This window comes from Emydura macquarii, unplaced genomic scaffold, assembly GCF_026122565.2.
Source record: "Emydura macquarii macquarii isolate MOO-44397 ecotype Brisbane River unplaced genomic scaffold, CSIRO-AGI_Emac_v2 contig_719, whole genome shotgun sequence".
Classification (NCBI taxonomy): Eukaryota; Metazoa; Chordata; order Testudines; family Chelidae; genus Emydura; species Emydura macquarii.
Window position 1 is genome coordinate 5,019,250 of NW_027130856.1, and position 21,000 is coordinate 5,040,249.

Sequence of the window (21,000 nt, forward strand, 5' to 3'; positions counted from 1 at the left end):
CTTAGCATCCTCCTTGATAGGATCTGTCCTTCATGCCTCTCCCATTCCCTTATGGCTATATTGAGACCCTAAGGCTATTTACCTCCAACAATTCTCCAAGGAATGCAGTGTTCACAGGGAACACGAGGGTCAACACTCTCTAATTCCCTTTATTCCCCCACGGCAATCTTCACTGCAGGAGATGTTTGAGGATCAAGAAAGGAGAGCAGATGAAAAGGGTATCCACCATCCTGATGAAGCTGTTTTGCCAACTCCAACTTTAAATAATTTCAGGATTTGATGAAAAGAGTGACAGACATCCTTCATGTCCCATTAGAAGAAGTCCAAATCACTCATCACAAGTTACTAGACATTCTACACACACCATAATCAGCATAGGTAGACCTTCTTGTAAACAAAACATTGCCAAGACAATTTAGCAGACTCTAGCTACCAGCCTCCCCACCCTCAACTGCTCAGAGGCAAACAAATGTACTACTTTCTGGGTAAAGGGTTCAGAATTTTTATTTTCCCATCTTGTCCTTAATTCTTAGTTGTGGATGCAGTAAATGAACACAACAGGCAACACCATTCCAAGGTTACCCCACTGATAAAGACCCAAAATGCTGAGGTCTCTTTGATTACCAAAGTTACTAGTCTGATACCCTGTAATTCAGAATTGCTAATTACCAGGTGATTCTGGCAAAATATAATCAATCACATTAGCTGTTCAAAATGTAATTCCTGTATTGAACACCTCCCACAAGAGCAGAGGGAACAATTTCAGGTTTTCATTGCAGAGTTTTTGCAGGTTTTGCAACTTTGCAAGCTTCCCTCAATGCCACTGACACAGCAGCCCCCTCCATCGCCACAGTATAGTATGCATCAAGCTTTATGGCTGCAATCTTGAGGATTTCCATGTGAAGTCCAGAACACTGTTAAGGACCTCTGCTTTGATGGTTTTAAATTATTCAGTGAATCCACCTCTCTGCATTCTCTGCATTCACTGAAGGACTGTAGGGCAGCCCTTTACTCATGGGGCTGAGGCATATATATACATATATGCAAATAAGAGGAGTTTTAGTTGGTCTCAGACAGGTCAGAGATCCTACCCAATCCAGTTTCCCACCAACCCTAGGGCTCTGGAGCCACCTAAAAGGGCTAAAAGCCATCTAAAAGGGGATGCAGAGGGTAAAGTTATCAACCTCTACACCACGATCAGTACAGCAGCCCCAAACAACCCTATGGATCTGATACTGTACCACCTGGTCTCCTCCAACCTCCCATCTTTTGGGGTTGGTTTCTCCCATTTCTGCAGCTCATGGGAAAAGATTAACACTGATAGATAGATCTTGAAATTATAACATTGTACTATTCCAACCACTTTCACTCCATACCTCCCTCCAACCTGCCTTCCCTGTCCCTTTCTAGGCAAGAAGTTCTCTCCCTCCATTCCCATTCAGTACAGAGAAAGCACAGTTTACTCCAAGGATTTTCTGGTTCCCAAAAAGAAGGGTGGTGGAAGCCAATTCTGGATCTCAATACCTGAATACCTTTGTCAAGGTACAGAAATTCAAGATGGTAACTCTTGTAGCTCTAATTCCATTCCTGGATCCAGGTGACTATTTCACGGATCCAAGAGACCTTCAGGACACACACTTTCATGTTGCGATACATCCCTCTCACAAGAGATTCCTATGCTTTGTCATAGGTTAGGACTACTATCAGTATCAAGTCCTCCCATTTGGACCCTCTACTACCCCCAGAGTGTTTACAAAAATTATAATGGTGGTAGTCGTACAACTTCGCCAATGGGGAGCAATTATTTTCCTCTGTCTTCGACAATTGGCTTCTAAAATGGCATTCCTACACCAAAGAGTGGTAAAGTAGATTGTCTCTCTTTCACATGCCCGGCCTTCAGCTCAGTACTGTAAAGTGCACCATTGTACCTTTACAGTTGATAGAGTTTTATAGGGGCCACTCTTGATGCCATGACATCCAGAACCTACCTACCAGAAGACAGATTTCTCATTCTGACATACTTAATCACACGAGTCCAAATGAGCCCACAGGTCTCTGCCAGATCATGCCTGCAGCTCCTCGGGCACATGGCAGTGCATACCTTTGCCACATTACACTCCCACTTACATTTATGCTGCTTTCCAAGCCTGGCTCAGGACAGTTTATACCTCCAACAGAGACAGTATGAACAAATCACTCAATCCCCTTCCCTCTGCAGAGGAAATCCAGTTATGGAACTGGTGAATAGCCCACCAAATCCTTATCCTGGCAGTTTATTTGCCAGGCCTTCAAAACACCATACCCGATGATATCATCAGACACTTCACTCAAGATCATGAGTGGGAACTCAGCAGGTACATACTCAAGATATTCCTCAACTGTGGTTTTCTGAACATAGACGCTTCACCACCTCTGTCAGCTGGAAATGTGTGAAATTCTGCTCAAAGGGAGGTATTAGTCATCATTCTCTGGGAGACACCTTTCTCCTATGTTGGTCGAGAAGTCTCCTATATGCCTTCCCTTCAATATCGCTAATCCTCAGGGTTTTTTACCAAAGCAGACAAGAGAAAGCCACAATAATCTTGATCACACCAACCTGGCTGAGACAGGTATGATTTCTTCACCTACTTTGCCTCTTCATCTGGCTGGCCATCAATTTTCTGCTGATGCCCCATCTTCCCTCAAATAGGATTTGGGGAACCTTTGTCACCCTACCTGCACATTCTATGACTCGGCTTGGTACATGGATGGTTCTCAGAGAGGTTCAAGAAGTCCTACTGAACAGTAGAAAAGAATCCCCCAGGAAAACTTACCTTCAGAAATGGAAAATGCACTCACCATTGACCTGTCTCCTGTCAGCTCATCTGTCTCCAAGGTTCTAGAATAACTTTTCAGTTTAAAGTAAGGAAATCTCTCTTTGAGCTCCGTTAAAGTTCCCCTAGCAGTCATCACAGCGTTTAATTCTCCTGTGGAAGGTTTCTTGGTATTTGCTCACCCTGCAACTTCCAGATTCGTCAAAAGGTTATCCAATCTCTTACCAAATATGAGAGAGCACAGCCCAATTTGGGACATAAGCTTAGTTCTTAATTCTTTGATGAAACCTCCCGTTGAGCCACTAGCTACCCTTTTAAACCTTTCCATGAAAACTGCATTTTTAGTGGGAATTACTTCTGCTCAAAAAGTTGGTGAATTAGGAGCATTGATAGCTGATCCTCCTTATACTGTCTTTTTCAAGGATAAGATGTTCCTCTGATCACACCCGTGGTTCTTAACCAAAGTCATCTTGGTCTTTCATATCAATCAGACAATTCATCTGCCAGTTTTCCACTCTAAACCTCATCTGACTAGGGAGAAAGCTGCCCTTCACATCTTAGATGTTAGGAGAGCGTTAACATGTTATTCAGCCAGGACTAAATCTTTCTGAGTTTCTTTGAGGTTATTTGTGTCTACCACAGACAGAATTATAATGACTCCAGTGTCCACCCAGAGACTTTCTAGGTAAGTTTCTGGATGCATCCTCTCTTGCTATGCAGCAGTTAATGTGCTGTGTCCTCCTAGGGCCATAGCCCATTCTACCAGATCTCATTCTACATTTGTTGCCCTAGTGAAAGATGTTCCTATCACAGAAATCTGCAAAGCTTCTACATGGGCTTCAGCTCACACCTTCTTGCGGCCCTAGCACATGCCTCCTGGACAGAAGATACCTTTAGTTCTGCAGTTTTGCAAACTGTCCTGGAGTGGGTTCCGAAGCCTCCACCTCCTTCAGAGGGTACTGCTCAGGAGTCACCTCAAGTGGAGCACCGATAAGGACACTATTTGAAGAAGGAGAGGTTACTTACCATATCCAGTAACCGCAGTTCTTTGGATGTCTCTGTCAGTGCTCCACTACCAGCCCTCTTTCCTCTCTGCTTCGGAGTCTCATCTCCATGGAAATGCATGATACAGAATTAAGTGAGGGTGGTTCATCCGTCATGGGGCTATATACCCTTGCTATGGGCCATGAGAATAGCTAGGCTGCAGGCATGGACCAAACAGGCACTGCTGCTGAAAATCTCAGATCGAAGGCACATGTGGTGCATGTGAACCTCACGTGGAGCACCAACAGAGACACACATCTTGAAGAATTCTAGTTACTGCATGACGTGAGTAATCTCTCCATATGGCACTCATGATGCCTTGACAGAGTGTCTTAATGCAGACGGGAGTTTCGCTAACCAAAGTAAATTCAAGAATTTTTAATATCCTGCAGGATGCAACTGTGAAAATTAGAATGTGTAGCAGCCCTATCACTGATTCCCCTCTTGGAATTCATGTACACTAGCAAAAGTCATAACCACAATTCATCTCTAATACAGCTCCATCAGTGATATCAGCATTGGCATCTCTATTGCAAATGAGGGTCAGGTGTGGTGAGTGGTGTGGTGCTAGCTATTTGTATTAGTGCTTCTGATACTGCTGTCTCTGGTGTAGTTTCCCTGATGGTGAATTACAAGTCTGAATTTTACTCCTGTTGAACAAGTCGTCTTATCTTATGCCTAGCTGTGCAGATCCAGAATTGCAGAAAATGAATTAGTGCTACTGTGAAGTTATATGCCATAGAGCACGTACAGAGCAGTGCATAGATTATAGACTATTGACCTGAATTTGATAAGTTACATTGCTAGGTCAGGAATTACTCTGCAAGTAAAGACTTCAGTGGAGTTACTCCTTGGTCTTTTAAAAGGGAGGCAAATCCCCATCCAAAGTTCTTATGTTGCTATCTGCTGTTGAGTGGGAAATCATTCATATTTTCATTGTATTATTTGGTTGAGGTTTTCTTTAATCTTCTCCCTCGACCTCTAATTTGCGTAATTTAATCTATTTATCCCAAGATCACATTAGCTTTTATAATTGTTTTGCTCTTTACATCATCTGCAACAACTTATTTTACTTCCATTCTATCTCATCTGTGTCTTACTAAGTCTTTAGACACTTTTGGTTGAACATCATCTACTTTGTGGGTGGAGAAATACTGCAAGTTCATTATATAATACCACATGTTAAAACATTTTTTTAAAAATAAGTCAGGCATGTAGATTACATGTGCATTCTGATATTTGTGTCAGGATTTGACATTTTGGTAACATTGGGAACAAACATACAGCTAAAACATGGCATTAAAATCATTAAAATCCCTTTCTCTGTTTTATAAGAACTATTTTATTACTTTTCACTGTTTTCTGTGTATTTTTTACAAAAATGTTGATATTCAAAAACATTGTTTTCACTTTGTATGTTATGAAAAACAGTGATAGCAGTGTTGCCACTGTGACCCGTCCGTGCCTAGGGTAGCCACCTGAAAATGCCAAGGTCAGGGCAGGCAGTAAAAGGAGAGCAGATTCTCCCAGCACACTGAAGTCAGACTTCCCAACCAGCCACAAACAGTGCTTCTGATTCCCCACAATGGTTATCAAGAAGCCAAAATAAAAATATACACAGCCTCCTTTACTGCATTTCAGTCTCTGGCTCCCAATCAGCCACTAGGTCCAGTAAAGAGATCAGTTATTTAAAACTCTATGCTCTTTACCAGAAAGGTTTCTCCTGACCCCAAAGGGTCAGCCACAGTACCAGATCAATATAAGTTTAGATCTTACCCAAAATACCATGCTGCCAGCCAATCCTTTAGTAACTAAAACTAAAGGTTTATTATAAAAAGAAAGAAACAAACTATAAGAGAAATGTTAAAGGATTAAATCAATCAGATAGAATCATAGAGTTGGAAGGGACCTGAGGAGGTCATCTAGTCCAACCCACTACTCAAAGCAGGACTAACCTCAGCTAAATAATCCCAGCGAGGGTTTTGTCAAGCCACAGCTTAAAAACCTCTAAAGATGGAGATTCCACCACCTCCCTAGGTAACCCATTCCAGTGCTTCACCACTCTCCTAGTGAAAAACTTTTTCCTAATGTCCAACCTAGACCTCCCCCACTTCAACTTGAGACCATTGCTCCTTGAATGTCATCTGCCACCACTGAGAACAGCCTAGCTCCATCCTCCCTGGAACCCCCTTTCAGGTAGTTAAAGGCTGCTATCAAATCCCCCCTCATTCTTCTCTTCTGCAGACTAAACAAGGCTAGTTCCCTCAGCCTCTCCTCATAAGTCTTCTGCTCCAGCCCCCTAATCATTTTTGTTGCCCTCTGATGTACTCTCTCCAACTTGTCCACATCCTTTTTGTAATGGGGGGCCCAAAACTGGACACAATACTCCAAATGCGGCCTCACCAATGCCGAATAAAGGGGAATAATCACTTTCTGCGATCTGCTGGCAATGCTCCTACTAATGCAGCCCAATATGCTATTAGCCTTCTTGGCAATCAGGGCACACTGCTGAATCATATCCAGCTTCTGATCCACTGTTACCCCCAGGTCCTTTTCTGCAGAATTGCTGCCTAGCTCGTCGGTCCCCAATCTGTAGCTGTGCATAGGATTCTTCCGTCCTAAGTGCAGGACTCTGCACTTGTCCTTGTTGAACCTCATCAGATTTCTTTTGGCCCAATCCTCCAGTTTGTTTAGGTCCTTCTGTATCCTATCCCTACCTTCCAGGGTATCTACCACTCCCGCCAGCTTAGTGTCATCTGCAAACGTGCTGAGGGTGCAATCTACCCCATCCTCCAGATCATTAATGAAGATGTTGAACAAAACCGGCCCCAGGACCGACCCCTGGGGCACTCCGCTTGTGACCGGCTGCCAGCTGGACATGGAGCCATTGATCACTACTCGTTGAGCCCTATGCTCTAGCCAGTTCTCTAGCCATTGTATAGTCCATTCATCCAACCCATACTTCTTTAACTTGCTGATAAGAATATTGTGAGAGACCATATCAAAAGCTTTGCTAAAGTCAAGGTATATCAAGTCCACCACTTTCCCCACATCCACAGAGCCAGTCACCTCTTCATAGAAAGCAATCAGGTTGGTCAGGCATGACTTTCCCTTGGTGAATTCATGTTGATACAAATGATTTGAAAGTCCATATATATCAGGTTTCTAGTAGAATTGTGGAATTTTCAGGCTTGTATAGTCCCTTTGGTGTACATCCAGTACCTGGATGGGTCTCAGTCCTTTGTTTCACAGCTTCAGTTCAGTTCAGTTGTAGATGAGTTGATCCAGAGGTAGACAGTAGTCTAAAGACAGAGACTGAAAGACAAAATGGATCACGGGCAGCTGCCTTTTATTTCCTTTGGTCTTTGACATGCTGCTTGTGGAATTTTACAGGAACAAGATGGAGTCCAGAGTACGTATTGGTGACTCATCACGTATATCCCTGGCTCCTCACCCTGGGCCATTGTACCTGTGAGTTTCCTTAATGGGCCATTAAGCAGGCTAGTGCTGCAGCCATCCCATCTGGGATGTCGCCCAGACACAGCACAGTTTGAAATACATATATATCAAACATATCCATAACTTCCATTACACATATAACACATGAATATAAACATTATCCTCTTACTTAGCACATTATAGCCTTTCTAACAGTACCTGACATGGCATATCTCACATGAATTATTATGATTCTGACATATCGATGTTAAGTAACATCATAAATGCTCCCCACCCCAATCTAGCCAGCGTGACAGCCACCTCTTGTAAACTTACCATGATTTTGTCCCATCCTGTTGGCAATTTCAGTGATGTAAAAAGATCTAACCTGCATGCAAATAGGGGAGAGTGTGTGTGTGAGTGAGAGAGAGGCATGGACCCTGCTCTCCTTTTCCATTTCCTGAAGTCTAGTTAAAGAAGGCTTTTTAAATAAGGCTAATTAAATTTCAAACACAGAGACTAAGTGTCATGGTCCCAGTGTCATGGCTCGTGGGTCTTGAACCCAGGGGTCATCAGGGTTCCTGGGGGTTATCATGCTCCAACTTTTCACCCAAAAAGCTTACTTGCATCAGCTAGAGCTGGGATTTCTTGAAGCCCAGCTCTGATAGAAGGCTCTACCTGTGGGCCCTGATTGTGTAATACCAGAGTTCCTGATTGGCCTGTTCTCTCTACATAATCCAGAAGAAAAAGAGGGAAGTTGTCTGTACAACTGGGATCTACTCTGCTTTGGACTGCTCACTCTTCATCCTGACCTCCTATTTTCCTGAATCAACCTGATTTTTGGTATCTGACTCTCAGTTCCTGACTTCTGCCCCTGAATCCTGGCTGGCATGGTAACCTGGCCAACCACCCTACACGAACCACTAGACCTGGCTGCTTATGTTCTGGCCCTGACAGTTTGTGCAGACTACATAGTAATCCCTAAGGGAGTGGACTTGGTATGAGAGGTATGCAACCAGCAGCCCAGCTGCTGCCTCCAGAGCCAATGGGCTCTCCCGAATGGGTCGCCTGCCTCCAGGTGGATAATCAAGTGCTTCAGGCCCAGGTTGTGCAACTGACCTTAGAGAATTAGCTGCTGCGGGATGAGTTAAGTCAGCTTCATGTAGAGAACACTGTGCTTTGACACAGCCCACAATACCCTGTCCTGAACAGGGGCACGTGATATCGTTACCAGAACAATTCGATCGGAGTCACCAGTGATTCATGAACCAATGCCCCCTTCTATTTTTGTTGCATGCCAGACTATGCCTCTGACTTGGCTAAGGTGGGCTTGGTGATCAATCTGCTGATGGGGAAGGTGTTGGACTGGGTCTCTCCCTTGCTGAGTTTAACAGCAAAGTGCTGTCAAATTGGAACGCTTTCCTCCAATCTATATCAGTGCTCTTTGACAATCAGCATCATGCCCATTTGTCTGAGGCTGCTCTAAGGAAACTACAGCAGGGGCAGGATACCATTGTTTCTTACGTGGCACATTTCTGCCATCTCACTGTGGACACAGAGTGGAATGAGTCAGTGCAGTGGTAGCAATTCTGTGGGAGGAGATCAAAGATGAATTGGCCCATCCATATAGATAATCAATTATGGGAACAAAGGGAGGAAAAGAGAAGGTCCCTACAGTCCATCTGTTCTCATATCATTATCTCAGCACCTGTTCCACATACTAAACCAATACAGTTTGATCTGGCTTGTTGACAGCTCACCCCCCACCCCAAAAAAAAAAAAGGAATGACACCATCAGCATCACCTCTGGCTTCTATTGCAGCAAGCCATTTCTGCCTTTCCTGCGTGAGCCCAAGGAACCTGGGAAATGAGAAATCTGTAAGAAAAGAATTCCCTTGCACCTCAGTCCTAACTGGGACATGCACCAAACCCCATCCAGGGGTTTCTCACTTGTAAATGCGTATCTTGCTGTGCATCTGCAGAGAGCCCCGATGGATTCGGGAGCAGCCAACAATTTCATAGATGCAGCAGCAGCCTGGGCCCTGCAGATTCTTTGCGGCATAACACCACTACAGACCTAAACAAACTATTGACAGCTCCCTTCTGTCTTCAGGTCTGATGGTCGAGGAGACAGTCCTCCTGGAAGCCATTATCTGGGGCACCAAGAAATATTGAGATTCGGTGTAATGCAATCCCCACGCTCTCCTCTGATTTTTGGTATCTCTTGGCTGACCCTTCATAATCCCTCATTCACTGATAAGAACAGGAGGTCAGTTTCCCTTCAGAATTCTGTCAGCAGTATTGTCAAAAGCAAACCTGTGCTTGCCTCATCACTCAGCTCTGAGGAAGGCGCAGGCAGAGATGACCACCCAGACAGGGACATCTGCTGAACCTACATCAGAACTCCCCATAAATATCATGGCTACACCAATGTGTTTGAAAGGAAAAACACATAAAATTTCCTTCCACACCAGGACTCTGGCTTTGAATTGCAGCCAGGAGTGAAAATACCATTCAGAACCCCAGCTGGATGCATTATGTGAATACTTCCAAGAGAATCTGGCCAGAAGCTTCATCTGCAAGTCAAGTTCTCAGGCCTGTGTATCATTAAGAAAAAAAGACAGCAGTTTCTGACTCTGAGTCAACTACTGAGCTTTAAACTAGACAACAGTCAGGACCTGGTATCTGCTACTCCTGACTCCAGAATTATTGGACTGTACAGGGGCCGCATGTATATTCACCAGCCTGGACCTCCTGGTAGCCTACAACCTCATGCTCATCAGGCTGGGGATGAATGGAAGACTGCCTTCTGAACCTTTATGGCCACTTTGAATATTTAGTGATGCCGTTTAAGCTGACAAAATGCCCCAGTGACCTTCTATTATTTTATTAACAATGTGTTATGAGACATATTGTATCAATACGTTGTGGTCAACCTGGATAATATATTGGTCTTTTCAGATGAATCTGAACAGCACACCATTCATGTCCAAACTATCCTGGAGAGGCTAGCCTGAAGAGCCAAGCTTGAGGAGTATGTGTTTGACCAGAACACCACAGAGTTTATTCCATCCCAAAGGGAATCAAGATAGATCCACCCAAAATCCAGAGTGTCTGTGACTGGGCAGCTCCCTGCAGTGTATGCAACCTACAGTGTTTTGGGGTTTATCAAATTTCTGTCAATGGTTCATTCAAATTTTTCAAAACAAATCATACCCCTCACCACTCTGCTCTGTAAAATCATCCACTTCCCCTAAGGTCCCCTGAGGCCCAGTGTGTATTTGAACAGTAGAACAGTTGAAGCTTGCTTTCATCACCACTCCCATATTGGCTCACCCAGATGTCACACAAGCTTTTGTTGTTGAAGCTGACACCTTCAGCAAGGCGATTGGGTCAGTTCTTTCCCAAAATCACAGGCCCAAGCAAGTATTGCACCTTTGCATCTATTACTCCAGAAAACTTATTCCTGCAGAGCAAAACTATGAGATCATGGATAAAAAACTTCTAGCAATAAAGTCCACCTTTGAGGCATAGTGACATTATTTAGAAAGACCTTATTACCCGGTCCAAGTGTTTACTGACCAGAAAATCCTAGAGCATTTGCACAGGGACAAGACATTGAACCAATGGCAGCTCTGGTAGTCCATGCTCTTCTCACAATTCAGCTTTACCATTATGTACCATCCCAGAACCAAAAATGGCAAAGCCAATGCCCTGTCTAAAAGGGAAAATATAGAATTGACGCGTGAGGTCTCAACCAGGAACCGGCCCACATTTTCAAGCCTGGAAACTTCCTTAATGCAACTCTCCACCAGGATCTATTCACACTGATCCATTCTGCCTCTGCCTCAGGGATTCTATCCAATTAACTGGCCATCATAAACAAAGAACCACATGACGCTTGGGGCGGAATCACATTCATAAATGACCATATTAATTTTCCTCTGGATCCTGCAAGAATGGCAGCTCTACAGTTATGTCATGACTTCCCTTTGTAATGACACTTTGGTGCTCTAAGACCCAGTGGCTAGCGTTCTAGTTCTTCTGGTGGCTCCAAATGCAACCCATATCAGGACACCCCTCATAAACCCTGCAATTTTCCCAACCTCTGGAAACCCCATCCCCATTCTGTGCGGTTGTTGCCTTGGTGTTCATCATGGAAGTACTGGAATCTGACCACTTCACTAAGATGGCCCATTTAATTACCTTAAGTTGTCTATCCTCTGCTGAGGAAACCGCCCAGCTATGGATAAACAACATAGTCCGTCTCCAGGGCCTTAGGGTGTAACCTTTTGTAACCTTTATTTTGAAAAGTTCCTTATTCATATAAAGTTGTTAAAGATAAGGGTGCGATAAAACCCAACTTAGTTTTTAGCTTAAAGTCTCTAAGTTGGTTACAAAAAAAATATTTAATAGAAGACCAGTAGGTGACACTTTGAGTGACACAACCAAACTTTATTGAAAAGAAAAATGATTAGTTAAGCAAACAGGCATTCAATTACTACTTGCACAAAAGCTACTGCTATACTACCATTCAAAGATGAAATGGTGTGTCAATGGGTGACCAGTCCACCGCCAACAGAGTGAAGTACAGCCTTATAATCCTGGAATCTAACTGTACCATTTTGATGTTAAATGGAGCTCTCCTACAATTTAGCAAAATTACTCCTTTTATACTTCACTATAATACTAATTAACATTAAATTGCTGTTTGCCATAATTTTATTTCCACCACCTTCTTATTGACTCTTTACATTGCACATTATTTAAATTAACATCTACACAGTGTCTTTCCCATACTATTAATATTTTAATAATACATCACAGTTCTTAAAAACACTTATTAAAAAACAGTTATAACCAAGACATAATGGTAACATAACCATGAGTTATGTCCTTGCAAATTCTTACTTTCTCGTAACACTTTTGTCTCCAATTGATTTTTGACTTTTCTCACACACTAGCAACTTCAGTTTCCCATACTCCTCTACACTTAGGTCCACAACCTAACTTCTACTTTATCTTAACCCAAACCATCCTATAGGTTACATGTATCATGTTACCATCAGTAGAAGGCCACTGTTGATTTTCTGGTTCTGGTGTGGGACCCTGAGCTTACTTTGGGTGGTCCTCACACATCTTTCCTTTGCCTAATATCCCCAGTCGAAGAGCAAGACAGAAAGGGTGAATTGGATCCTTGAACAGTAGTTGCAATGCTAATCAGTTATCACCAGGATGATTGGACCTCACTTTTTTCATATGTGAAATTTGTGTATAAGACTCAAACTATGCATTTATGGGTCAAAATCCATTTTTTCCCACCCCTAATTTCATCTGAAACCTACCCGCAACTTCCTCTAACCTGACTGCCTTGGATTGGGCACAATGGAACTATCAAATCCAGGAGGAAGTGAGGGGACACCTGGAAAAGGCAAAAACAGATTACAAATGATATGCAGGTCAGCATTATCATTAGGACTCTAGCTATTCAGTGGGACAAAAAGTATAGCTCTTAATGGAGCACTTTTGCACAGTCAAAACCTTTTGTAAATGTTACTGCCAATTCCTCAGTCCCTATCAAATCCAGTGACAAATTATCCCATTACATTCGAGCTCCACCTACCCCAATCCTTTTGAATCCACCCAGCGTTCCATGTATCACTCCTAAAACCACTCAAAGAACTAATTTCCCCACAGGACTCAACCACGTACTGAGCCATGAGAAATACATCATTCATGAAGTTTTAGATTCCAAATTTCAGTACGGTGGGCTGTGGTATCTGATTGAGTGGAAGGGGTATGGCTCTGAAGAGCACACCTGGGAACCAGCAGAAAATGTTCACGCTGGTATGAACCTTCCATGACAGTGACCTGGGGAAGGCTAGACCAAAGTTACCCCAAAGGCACCCCTAGGTGAGGGGTGATGTCATGACCCATGGCTCTCAAACCCTTGTCTGCATAGTTCCTGGCGGATCATCATGATTCACCCTCCACCTGATAACTTACTAGTATCATCTAGAACTGGGACTCCTTGAAGCCCAGCTCAGATAGAAGGCTCCACTCCTGGGCTCTGATTGGCAGAACACCAGAGCTCCTGACTGGCCCATTTGTCCTACTTAAGTCAGAAGGAAGAACAGGAAGTTGTCTGTACATCTGGGCCCCACCCTGCTTTTAGACTGTTCATCCAGCACTGCCTGCTCCTGTCTCCTGATGTTGACCTCCTGGTTTCCTGAATTGGCCTGGTTCCTGGCATTTGAATCATGGTTTCTAATTTCAGCTCTTGACTTCCTGGTTCTGAACCCCGGCTGACATGGGGACTTGGTCCCCTTTCCTATGAAAACCACTAGGCCACCTACATCCTAGCTTTTCCTCTGACTGCTGTTAATATTTCTGTGCTTTCACAAACACTATTGTGTCTTCATACTGCTACCTTGAAGGATGGGTAACTGTCATAACTATCGCTCACTCGCTTAACAGAAAAGTTAATTGGAAGTTTATACAAGGTCAGGCAGGCTGGGAATTGAGCCTAGGTCTCTACTGTAACAGAGTCAAATCTCATTCAGTTTGCCAACAGCCTTTCAGAAGGAACATGTCAAATTAGGTGCTTCTGCAACCCACACAAATAGTGTGACTCTTTGTCTTCCTCTAGTGGCTAGATCACATATAGAGGTTTATTACTCTGCTGCCACTACCATGCTTGGGCGCTGATTCTTTAACTCATGCTTTTATATCCAGAGGTTCCAGGATTTGTCCCTGCAGACAACCCAAACAGAGTTTTGTTACATTTGGCTACATGGTCTGTAACTCTAGATCACAATTTGGTTCCAGAGCCAAAAATAGAAACCAGGAATCCTGATGCTCGGCATTGCACTGCTGTCTCATAAATACTTGTGTAACCCACTGGTAATCTCTCTGTATGGGTTAGTCCACCTAGAGGATAAAGGGTATACTTTCCTCCTGTTAGTTACTTCTGTAGCTGAAGTAGAAGAGGTCTGTGCTGGGTTGAGGGGCCAAACTCTGCTGATGACTCATGTAGGAGTGGAAAAATGTACACATATGTCCAAGAGTTAGTGTAAGGACCTTGGATTTAGTAACTGGTGTAATTATTTTACTATGGATTTGAAATTGGATGTTGTACTCATATTTGTTTTACTGTTGCATTTTTAGTAGTTGTATTTTGGTTAATGGGAGCTGTCCCTGTAAGAACAGGGCATGAGACTTTATCATAGAGTGTATTACGGTGCTGTGAGCAGTGTGTGGGATATTTTCCCTGTGTGACCAGAGAGTGGAAGACCTGTCTGTGCAAGCTCCAAGAAAGTCAGAACTTGATCTAATAAACTTTCCCCCCCCAAAAAGCAGCCATATTCGCGAAGGTATAACATTTGTACTTATGGGGAACTGGATGCCTCAGGACATTGCTAAGGAGCAACAGAGCCTTTCACTTGTAGGTCACCAGTCTGAATCTTTCCCCAGGAAAAAGGATTAACAGTTGTTCACATCTAATGGATGTTTGGTAGTCCCATATGAGATGAAATTGGTGGGTCCCAGTTGGAGTTCCCATTTTACAAACTCATCACTATGTTTTGCACTACATTGTAGGCTCTTTGGGGCAGAGACTGTGTCTTACTATGTTTTTGTACAATTTCTAGCACAATGGGGCCCTATCTCAATTGGGTCTTCTAGGAAAAGTTCCTGCCAGGGGAACAAATCTGTACTCACTATACATTTGCAGAAGTTGGCATACTATAATTGTTACTCATGTTGGGGGTGGGCAGTAAGAGTTGAAAAATTAGAAGACAGACCAAAAAATATGATTTACACTTCTTTTTAAAATCTCTTGATTTTTGGTCCAGTTTAATGGTTTTTAGGGATCTGACTCTTGATTTTTGGAGTTGACAATACCAAGATAATGAAATAATTTCCATCAGTTTTTGCTGTCAGTGTGTTTTTGATTCTGATTTACAAGCAGATCTGTGATGAGTGTGTTTTGTAAATTAGGAAAATATGTAAATTAGAAAAAACCAAAGCTAGGCTACAGAAATATGAAAAGATGGTTTATCATCAGAAGTAGGTTTTTTGGGCTGCAGTTTTAGTGAGCTGTTGCAGGACAAAGCATGTTAATGACAGTGGTAGGCTAGTGAGGTCATTGTGATGTCAGTGTTCCTGCTTGTAATCCTGCACATGCTTGCTAGTTTGGAACATTTCATGTTGAGCTGTGATAGAGCAACAAGAGAATCCTCTATGCAAAAGCTGATCATGGCTGTAACAGGAGATGAAACAGGTAAGAATCTCTTGTCAGGATCTTTAAAATAACAGGTTCTATACTTTATTTGGAAATCCAGAAAGATTTCATATTTAGCAGTATGTGGAATTTGTTTTTGGAACTTGTTGAGGTACCTCTTTTAACAGTGCAAAGTGGCACAAATTGGTGCCAATTATTTTTATTCCCCATTAGCTGATATGGCATTTTAGTGTAAATTTACCATTTTAAAAAGTACTCTTTTGTGTATCTTTGTCGTTCTATTACTAACTTTACCATTGCAGCAGTTTCTTTTCTTTATAAATGATACGTGCAGCTGGTCTGTTGCTTTTTGGTTTAGCAATAAATAAACTATCACGTCAGATTATTTTAGCTTGTCACAACTAAAGTGCAGTTGTAAGTGAAAGATGTGCACTGTTCCAGTTATATAAATAAGCCTTTACTATTCATTGCTAAAGAAAATAGGGAGCACAAATGCTTCTGAAAGAGCTGTAGTGTTGTGTTGTAATGCCTGACTGCTTGTTTTTTTTTCTTCCTCTGTTTAAAATGGTCTGGTCCTCAGCTAATTGAGTTCAAAAGGCTGATGTCATTAGATTTCCTGGAATCGTGTTGCAGTAGGGAACTGGAAAAGTTAAACTCCAAACAAGATACACATTGACGTCAGCTCCGAGTCATGCTGTGATTTAGTCAGTTCCTTTCTGCTTCATCAGACGCTGCTGGCAGAGTTGTACTGTTAACTAGTTTGCAGCCTGTCTATACATGCTGCTCTTAGCTGAGTAAAGCTGTTTCATATACTTTGTTTTATTATTCCAAAGGTAAGTATCTTCCATAGGTCCACACTTTAGGTTCTTGTGCTCACACAAACAACTATTCAGGAGCTAACTAGAAAGCTTTTGTGGTAAAGTTTGAAACCCTTCTAATAAGGCAGTCACTGCATATGCGTCACCAGGGGGGAGGGATTCTGTCAGATTCTTTTTCCTGAACAGCCATTATAAGAATTCAACTCTTCATACTCGCCAGTGCTCAGCAAGAGAATATTTTTCAATAGCCTCTTTTTAAAGGGATTTTTATTAGTATGTTGGTCTTATTAAATCCTCCAGATGAGATTGATTTACAAGATTAATTTGAATAGTAACAGTAAGAGTAAATGTTGCTTTGGTGGGATTTTTTAGTAATTTAGTCATTTTGTAAATTATGTGCCTGAACTCAGATACAGCTCAAGGTTTTCAGTGAGTGCTTTTTACCCAGTTTGCTTGCCTACTTTTGCTTAATATTAAGGACAAAGTGACTTGCCTGGGGCAATGCAGCGAGAGCATGGATCAGCCATCGGGACTATCCTGGTTCCCCTCTGGAACTGGTTCCCAGTGTTTGGCTGTTACCAATACACACCACTGACTTTAGTGTTTGATTTGAGTTTGGTTTGTATTGTGAAAACAATTTACAATAACAATCTACATAACATTTCTTTATAAGTCATAATGAATAATACTGTATTTCTTTAAGATAAGTGAATTGAGCTCATACTTTTATTGTGAAACACATTTTTCTGGGATTTTGTTCAGGAAGAAAAAAGATCACTCTGGGTGTATTTTTTCCCTCTCTAATAAAATCCTGCAGTCTGAGCCCATATGGTAGACTAAACTCTTACACTTGCATAGAATATCATTAAAGACAATGAAGTTTTACGTGTTTTCAGGGGTCCATCTACATTCATCAGATTTTATTATTTCTTTTGTCTTTTAGGTTGTTGAAATACAGCCTCACTGACTCCTACTCCATATGACACATTGACTTTCTCTCTGATTGTGATATCATACCTGCCCCAGACGTCACCAATAGAATACATGGTGGAGCATCATATAGAGCAGGAGCGGGTGAATCTGTATATCAGGGGACCAGAAAGACAAAACAGATTAGTTTAAAATAAATAATATATGACCCTCCTTATTTTGGGGCTTTCCACTTTCACTATGCCAGTGTTTAATGGAACATTATTATTTTATTACTTATTGCAGGTTCTTGTAAGGCACCCATCACTATGGACTCTGGGCACCTTTCACATAGGTTAGAATGGTATCAAACATCAGCTTTTCTAAAATGTCTTAATATTCCCATCAAAGCTTTTCATAACTCCTTCCCTACCTAAATCTTAAACTTTGCCTTGTGTCGGCTCTTAACCACTTCACTGTGGTAGTGATTCCAGTCTTAAAACACAATTTTCTTTCCCCCTTCCAGGCTCTGTGCATTTTCCCATACCATTTTAGGACTAGGCCATGCTGCTCAGACCAGCTTTCCAAGTACAATCCTGTCTTCTTTCAAGTTCTTAAAAACCCACTTCACTGTGAGTCTCACAAGAAGCATGTTTTTCATTTATGAAAACACAACGCCCCCCACCCAAACCAAATAAAGCCACGCCATCCTCTGGATTTCCCAGTGTGCCCATCTTCTGTGGCTTTGTCTTTTAGACTGCGATATCTTTGGGGACAGGAACTATCTTTATTATTGTGTACTGTATAGCACCAGAGGCTCTTGGTACTAAACAAATAATAATAGAAAAGTAGGTGGATATATTTTACCTGTACGTCTATTTACATCACATTTCGCAGCTTGTCTATAAGGAAAATGGCATTTTCCTTTCTGGTTAATTCTGATTTTTTTAAGACATTATACAAAATGGTCTGCAGATAGAAATAATCACAGCTCAAATGTAATTTCATTCAGTGTGTTGTAAAGTACTTTGAAGAGATTTACTCTACTGCGCAATCACATTATCCTGTTATACTGAGATGTGAACTAAAAAATGTTGGGGCTTTGTCTGTGTTTTGGTGTAGTGATCCGATTGTTAGCTTTGCTGGAGCAAAACAGTTGTTTCCCTCTAACACCATGCTTTTAGACTTCAATGGCAGCTATTTGTTAGGTAGGGAAAGACGTTATGCTGATGTGGTCAAGGTGTTGTTATTTTTTTTTTTTTACAGTAGCATCTAGAGGCCAAACTAAGGTAAGCGCTCAATTGTGCTAGAACCCTGTACATATACATAGGGGCTTTGTGTTCACTAGAGGAAAAAAAGGTTTTTTTATCTTGAGTTAGCTGACATGAGTTAAAATTCTGGTGAAGAAAAAGCAGTTTGTAGTTTTCACAGGAGTTAACAGGTAAGGTTAAAGACTATGGGGAAGCCTAGGGTTACTTGCAAATTCAAGTAAAAATTACAAACTGTCTTGTCTTCACTAGGATTTTGACTCATGTTAATTAACCCAATTTAAGAGGACACCTTTTTCCTAATGAAGATGCACCCAGTGAAAGACGATCGTTGCCCTGAAGAGCTTACAATCTAAATAGACCTGACATATATAGTGTAAATATAGTTTATAGTATATCAAAGAAGTATATTATTCCATTTTACAAATGGTGAACTGAAACAAAATCCAGTTGTATAAGTACCTTGCTGAATCAGAAGCTAAGTGACTTGCCCTTGGTCACACAGGGAGACCAATACTGAACCAAGATTTCTGGAATGCCAGTCTGTCCAGTGCCTTACCTACAAGGCCAACCTCTCTTGTTTGAATGCGACTTATGCCCAGTGAATGTTTGGTGTGGTCTTCCTAGGAGTCTATTATTTTAAATCTATTTTTCTCCCATTTCACAATTTCTGAGTACTGCTTTAGAAGATCCACTGGTGTGAAAAGATGTGGAAGAAGGCTATGAGAAGGGTAATTATTTATTCTTTTAGTTTTTTCTATTTTCCTCCATATAACTGACTTCTCTGTCTTCCGAACCCCTCCCCCCTCTCATACACACACACTCTTTCTCTCTCTCTCAAAAAAAAAGTGATGCGGGGAGGGGGATAGTTTTACCTTTTGTTTTATTTTTAGCCCATTTCTGAGTTTCACTGAGTGTTCCATTATTGTGTATTGGAATTAGTTTTTTAAAGAAATGCAGTACAAAATTTCAAGAGATGATGTGACAGCACCTGAAATTTGATTGATCTTCTGTATCCATCTGCTGTGATGAGGGAAAGTTATGCTCTTTGGTCTTTTAGTCTAAAACATATCAAAATTAACAGGCAAGAACTTGCTCTTATTTTTAAGTATGAGACACTCAACATTTAAATGTATATTAATTTCAAATGTTAGACATACCATTTACATTAACACTTACCTAGCTTTAATGACATTTTAGAGGTTGACTTTGTCATAAAAGTAACAAAAGAATGTCTTAGAAATTAATGAAAAATTAGAGAAACTAAGAAAACAGAGAGTATCAGAAGGAGACTGGTTCCAAGTTAAAAACATAAAACTACTTTTAAAATGTGTAACTAACATGTTACAAAGTATACAAAAGAATGTCTTAGTTGTATTTGTTAGCTTTGATGTCATCACATCACAAGCCTATGAAACGTTTGATGTCACAGAAATCCCGATTAACATGTCAACAGAAGTCTGCTATTTCAGTAGATTTTGTCAGGTAAGTTTATATAAAATAAAAAATGTTCTTCTTTAATACAGCTGCTACTGGAGACATGCCAACTTACCAGATCCGAACTCCCACCACAGGCTTGCCTCAAGGAGTGGTAATGGCAGCCTCACCAGGAACTTTGCACAGCCCTCAGCAGCTAGCAGAAGAGGCAACACGCAAAAGGGAACTGAGACTTATGAAAAATAGGTAAGAGTATGTAACTATAATGTAATTATTAGTCACTGCTGTAAAGGGCAAATGTCAGCAAAGAGTAGTCTTCTCCAAAGGTAAGTAAGTAATCAGGATAAAAAATATTTGTGTGACGAAAAGCAGTTATTTTCTATGTAACACAAATTACATTCTCTCCTTTTATGGTTGATATTTTTAAAATATGAACTACATTTAAAGTTGGGGTGTGTGTAATGAAGTATCTATCCAGTGTGTGCTGTAAAAGAAACTTTTATTGTACAATGAAATGATTGTTGCAGGCTCTGTTACATGATACTCTGGCAGGAAAATGTTTTTGCAAAGTAAATAAAACTGCCATAGGATAATTTGATTTTGGTAGCTTCATATGTGACAGTTGGTGCACTGTGTCTCTTTGGATATGTTTTAAAATTTCTTTGGATGTACTTTGGTGTGAAGAATAAGCTGACCTATCATGCTTTCTTCGTGCATTACTCTGAATGTTTTGTAATGGTGTTGTTTTCTCATCTGTGCATGTGCATACCTGCTGCTTACCTCAATGGAACGAGATGCACTTAGCATCAGGAAATAGACCCCTATGTATATCTGTTACTGAATAGCTGCATGTTTTCTCATTGCATTCATGATATTGCATTGCTGTCTTGCCTGTCTTCGTTTTAAATCACTCATGAGGATTGTTGTGTTTTCATACTGCTTCGTCTTCTTTTTAATTCTTCTCTCTTCAGTTTCTGAACTAGTTTCCACACCCTCTTATGCAGAGCATGCAGGAAATAATTTTTTTAAAT

General features: G+C 41.4%; 1 protein-coding gene across 10 annotated transcripts in view; it reads left to right on the plus strand.

The window, feature by feature from the left end:
* Positions 1-21,000, plus strand: part of CREM (cAMP responsive element modulator) — a 66,918-nt gene that overhangs the window by 35,306 nt on the left and 10,612 nt on the right. For 5 of the 10 annotated variants that reach the window (XM_067542648.1, XM_067542647.1, XM_067542641.1 and 2 more), the window contains one exon: positions 20,059-20,215. In XM_067542648.1, coding sequence (XP_067398749.1) covers positions 20,059-20,215 — 157 coding nt within the window. Of the gene's footprint in view, positions 1-15,490; positions 15,577-18,533; positions 18,554-19,207; positions 19,264-20,058; positions 20,216-21,000 lie in introns of those variants that run through there. The other 5 variants (XM_067542643.1, XM_067542642.1, XM_067542646.1 and 2 more) reach the window with 4 other exon arrangements.